At 30.9% G+C, this 5,643-nt stretch overlaps 1 protein-coding gene across 1 annotated transcript; it reads left to right on the plus strand.

Moving 5' to 3' along the window:
* Positions 1-1,931: 1,931 nt before the first annotated feature.
* LOC133194609 (beta-1,3-galactosyl-O-glycosyl-glycoprotein beta-1,6-N-acetylglucosaminyltransferase-like) lies at positions 1,932-4,360 on the plus strand (the record flags this gene model as incomplete). The annotated part of the gene is made up of 3 exons (XM_061330538.1): positions 1,932-2,509; positions 2,966-3,198; positions 4,044-4,360. Coding segments are annotated over 3 exons (1,128 nt in total), but the record flags the coding sequence as incomplete, so codon positions are not given.
* Positions 4,361-5,643: the final 1,283 nt, after the last annotated feature.

The following is a 5,643-nucleotide window of genomic DNA, read 5'->3' on the forward strand; positions in this document are numbered from 1 at the left end:
AAGTATATAAATAAAATCATAAAACAGACATTGTATACAAGTTAATGGCCCCTTATATATCTACAATTTATATTTTGTTTAATTACAAAATACATTTTTCATTGTATAAATATAACTTGATCCGCCTCTCACTGCATACAAACTGCGTCAAATTTTCCGATCTGACGTCACATTGACAAGTGCATTGCGATCAGTGAATTGTTTATATATTGCTGTGTGGGATTTAACCAACGACAATAATGCATGCACTAGTTAGTATTGATGTAGTTTAAAGCTATTCATAAGTTTAAAATAGCAAATCATTTCATTTTGTGGTAATTTGAAGACCTTATATTTTTGTGTGATGTCATAGTAAGCATTTCCCGTATAAATTAGGCTCCGCCTCCTTACTGCAGCCTTAACTGTGCTGCGTATAATGTATATCGGTTTAAAGACCCGTATTAAACTATATTTTTAAATCATGATGCAAGATTAAACATCCTGGAAATGGGACGTTATGATGTAAAAGATAAAAGGAAATCCGGCATGAATTTGCATTGTAGTAAATTTGTTTTTCTGTTTTTCATAATTTTTATTTTGTAGTTTGCTGAAACACTGCAAGTTATTCTTTGAACAGTTGTGGTATGCAAATGAACTTACCTTCGTAAGTATTTGGGCATGAGACAAAACTGCTATTGATGTATATTCAAGAGATATGATTTACATTCAAGAGTTTTCTTTAAACAGTCATAGAGTAAATCACTCTAAAGCTTCTGACCAGAAACAAACGCTGCTGGAAAGTCCAACTTTAGTCACGGCTGTAGATTATATTAGTAATGTAAAATCTACTAGTGATTTCGTATAGCATTTGTGGATAGCTTTACAACAATTTATGATTAATTCATCCATATCATTTATGTACAAATTTTTGTATCAATGCTGATGGCACCTCTATTCGTAAATGAAATGATTTAACTCATTAGGGAATGTTGTATCATAAATGATTGACAGGGTAGATAAATGATATAAATATACAAATGTGTCCACTGTTGCTGCGTTACATCAGTAATTATTGTCATATAATCAGTGATTTCTACAAACCTTAGAATTTTCCCCAGATTTGAAAAAAAGTATAATAGTTTTAAAAACATCTTTCTGAAAATTTATCAAAATTTGATAATCGAAAACGAAATGCCTTACAATTTGGTATTTATACTAAATTTGACTACAGAGTACTCCGTATGCCTGATCAGAATATAACTGCGAGTGTGACTGGTCGACTTACTAGCTACTGGGCACCTGATCCCATCTCTGGTGTTTCTAGGGGTCCTGTTTTTGCCCTTTTTACGATTCGTTTTGTTTACCGTATTTATAAGATAGATCGCTGTTCGTAGTCTTTACATTTTACGTCATCAAAAAAATCCAACAACGACTCTATTTGAAAACTCAGCGAATCCATATCAGTATATAATCTGTTTGAATTTTTGAAGAAAAAAATAAAATAGTTATAAGAACCAATGATAAATTTAAGTAGAATTATTCAACAATAGACTATCAAAGTATGAACCTCATTTCCGTCAGGTCATGTGAAATACCACTGCTGATAGAGACTGAAGGGGGCGTTACATATCTTAAATAAATTTTGTTCGTGTCAGATAAACCCTTAATTACACAACCGTGCTTTGAGACCTGACATTTTGTACGACATAGCTAAACAAATGAAACTACGACGACTGCTGAAGGATGGAAAATGTTCTTTGTATTGTGCTGCATTAGTATTTGTTTTTGTTCTTATTATTATTTATTGGAATGCTGCGGATCATAATGTTGGATTTACAGGAAATGATGAACTACTTTATAGCATCATGCACTTCTTTGATTCTTTTTCACCACTGTACAAAGAACATGAAGATATTCAAATTCATTTTAATAACAAAAATGTGCCTTTTTATTTTCAAAAGGTAAGAAATGTTCCAAATATCGACTGCCGTCGGTTATTCAAACACGACATTCGAGAAATTGAAAAAGCTTCTAGGCTAGATAAATTCGTCAACGAGGCAGCTTTGTCTTTTAATGAGCTCACAAGAGACTGCACCAAGTTCAGAAAAAGCAGAGGATATATCATAGATTCTTCAACAGATGAGGAAATGTGTTTCCCTATAGCTTACAGCATTCTTGTTTACAAGAGTCCACAACAATTTGAAATTCTATTACGAGCAATATACCGTCCGCAAAATTTTTATTGTGTTCACATTGATAAAAAAGCATCCGATAACATTTTTAAGGAAATATCAAGCATAATTAGATGTTTCTCAAATGTGTTTCTGGCGCCTATGAGGATTTCAGTTGAGTGGGGGAAGATGAGCGTGCTAACACCTGAAATACAATGCATGAAAGTATTATTAAAATTTAGTTGGAAATATTTTATTAATCTGACGGGACAAGAATTCCCCCTTCGTACAAATTATGAATTGGTTAGAATATTGAAAATCTTTAATGGCTCAAATGAAGCGGAAGGTTTATTTAAAAGGTAACTTTTGAAATCGTTTCTTTAGATGCTCAGTGGTATTAAAGCAAGTTCACAATAACATGCGTAAAACCAATAAAGATTAGCGTTAACATGTACATGTATATCTAAATATAATTTCTAACATTTATTTATAAAGTGATTTCTTCAAAGCAAAGAAATATTTTGTTCATTTGTTCTCCTCTGCAACGACAAACATGTTATATTAAACAAAATCTTTGAAATACTTTTTTAATTTGTTCAATTTAAATGTTTTCACACTTTTTAAAAGCACAAAATATTTTAATTTTGATTTCAATGTTTCCCAGAAGAACATATAATCATCTCCTGTAATGAGTTTGAATCATTCACCTCCTCCATGAAAATGTTACTATATGGCATATTTTGTATTTAACATCGGAAATACATCCTCTTAAGAAAAAAGGCATAAATATCTTCATTTTTTCTTTAATTCTTAAGAAACGCAGACATTGAAAAGCGGTGGTCATCTGTGGGGACGCCACCACACAATATCCGTCTCATTAAAGGGGCGGTTCACGTGACCCTCAACAGAGAAACAGTGCAATATATAGTAAATAATCCGGTTGCAAAGGAGTTTTTAGAATATTTACAGAAAACGGATATTCCAGACGAAATATTTTTTGCATCCCTTACTCATAATCCTCATCTAGGTGTTCGTGGAACATTTAAAGGTAAGAACTAATATGAAAAAAATTTCTTTCATTAATTATAAGACTGGTTAGTGAAACTTTTTGAATTTTTTACTTTGAAAAAATAAAGTTCAGGAAATAAAATGGAAAACAAAACGTCTAAAAACAAATTCCTTTAGGGAAATGGTTAACTTTGAAGTTGATATATAATTATTCGAGTGTAATTTGAATTCAGTGGCCAAACATTTCTTGCCAGGATAAATATTCAGTCTAACCCTCGTTTAAGTAATTCCGTTTATTTTCTTTTGATAAATTTCAATTCAATCTTATTCAAACCCATTGTTTGAATTTATTACAAAAATGTACATTATGTAATTACATTTACATTTGCTGTGTGTGTGTGTTTTTTTTTTTTACTTAACAGATTATGAAATTGATTTGAATGACATTTTCGTCTACATGTATACTCACACGTAGAAATATACACGGAGAAACTCGCGCTAAAGTGGAGTCAAAAATGACGTGCAAAGACATCAATAAAAATGATTTTAGAAATATAGGGAAGCGAGAAATTCTAACATTTTATTATACTTGTGGTGCTTTTAACTTGTCGAATGTAAATATAATGAATGTCTCAAGTATAGTGTGAATTATTGGTGTTTAAATCACACAGGCAGCTAGCGCGCTTCATGAAATATATGACTACGTGACAGTTCTGTATGATTTACGCACCAATAACTCACACAAATCTTTTTTAAAAAAAATCCTTAAATAACACTATAACAGGCGTTCTGTTTTCTGTTTTTTGTTTTTTTGTTTTGTTTTGTTTTTTTTTTTTTTTCGTCAAAGTGTTTGATTTATCATAAAAATATGTTCAATTGCATTAGGGGATATAGAAAAAGATGACACAGATTTTTCATCTACAAAGCCCTATCTCTCCCGGTTCAAGATTTGGAAGAATACACGATATCCCTGTCATGGCCAATTTGTAAGAAGTGTCTGTGTATTTGGAGTCAAAGATCTTCCGATTCTAGCACTACGCCCAGAGTTTTTTGCCAACAAGTTCTACATCGACTACCAGCCATACACTTTGAAATGTATGGATGAATTAATTTTTAATAGAACAAGGGATGAATATTTCCAACGGTTGCAGTTTCGGACGGATTATTATGAAAGATTAGAGTACATAAAGAATATTGTGTAGAAGATATTGTATAGAAGATCAAACACATTTTCTAAAGAGTGTACATGTATTTTATAATTCGGTATGTTTACATTTTTGTTAAATTTCAGTGTTGAAAATCTAGGTTAATTATTAGAAATATCCAAGACTAAAATAAATAATGGAAAATAATTTGACAAACTAGTACATAACATGTCGACTTTATATAAAATTACTTCAATATCAAATGTTGCATTCAGGCTTTCGGTAGTCTGTTTTATGACTCGGTTCCTCTACCTTTTTTTCAGGTACTTGGATGAAAGTTCCATGATACATTGCCCATAAAACTGCTTGTACGAAAGAGTTTACAGGAAATAGATATGTGAATTGCACTTAGTAACACGTAGATATAGATCTATAGAAGTCGTGATTTGATATCTATTTCAGTTTTTGTGAAATTTACTCGAATTTGGATTTCAGTTATCATTAATAGTTTGATGAAATCAGAACGAAATATTTGATAGTGAGGTCATCTTTAAAAAAATGTTTGGTTGCCCTCTCCCGACCGACTGGCTAAAATTGGCCTGACTCAAAACCTTTTTTTTAACCTCCAGGAAGCAATTATTCTTTAATGCTTTCCTTTAAAAAATATTTTCAAAATTCAGGCTTTCCTTTAAAATATATTTTCAAAATTCAGCATTGATTTTGAAATTTTCTTTGAAATAAAAATTCTCCTCCTAAATCAGGAGAGGGCAAGCAAACATTATTTTAAACTTGGCCTTAGCTAGACAAAAGTAAATTTAAAAAAAAAATGTTAAGAAATTTTGTAGGTTCAAAAATACTCGCGAGATTACATATATAAGCAAAATATAGAAATTTTTGGATTGGTAGAAATTAAGTTTGTGTTTGGCAAGTAAACAGAGTCACATTATGCAATTTACAAAACTTAAATAGTTTTAAATAATTCTTCTCTATGATATAAACAAGAATATTACAACACGTTACTTTATTATTGTTTGCTTTAAATATATCAAGTACTTTCTTCAAAGAGAAAGGATTAAGCAATCAAACTGCTAAATAAGTTTTTACTGTATGTTAACGCATGCATTTTATCATTTATCTTTTGCAAACAGTCGGTTGTTAATGTATGTCAACGCATGCATGTTAATCATTTATTTTCAGCAGAAAGTGAGTTTTTATATTCAAAATGAAACAAATTCATTTCTAATTTGCCTTCCTACTTTTAGTTTCTAAATCTTACTATCTCTATAGAGCAAGGAGAACGAAGGAGGTAATGATATTGTCTAAGTGTACAAAGTCATCAT

This window comes from Saccostrea echinata, unplaced genomic scaffold, assembly GCF_033153115.1.
Source record: "Saccostrea echinata isolate AGI-Se365-2 ecotype Australia unplaced genomic scaffold, CSIRO_AGI_Sech_v1 ptg000029l, whole genome shotgun sequence".
Classification (NCBI taxonomy): Eukaryota; Metazoa; Mollusca; class Bivalvia; order Ostreida; family Ostreidae; genus Saccostrea; species Saccostrea echinata.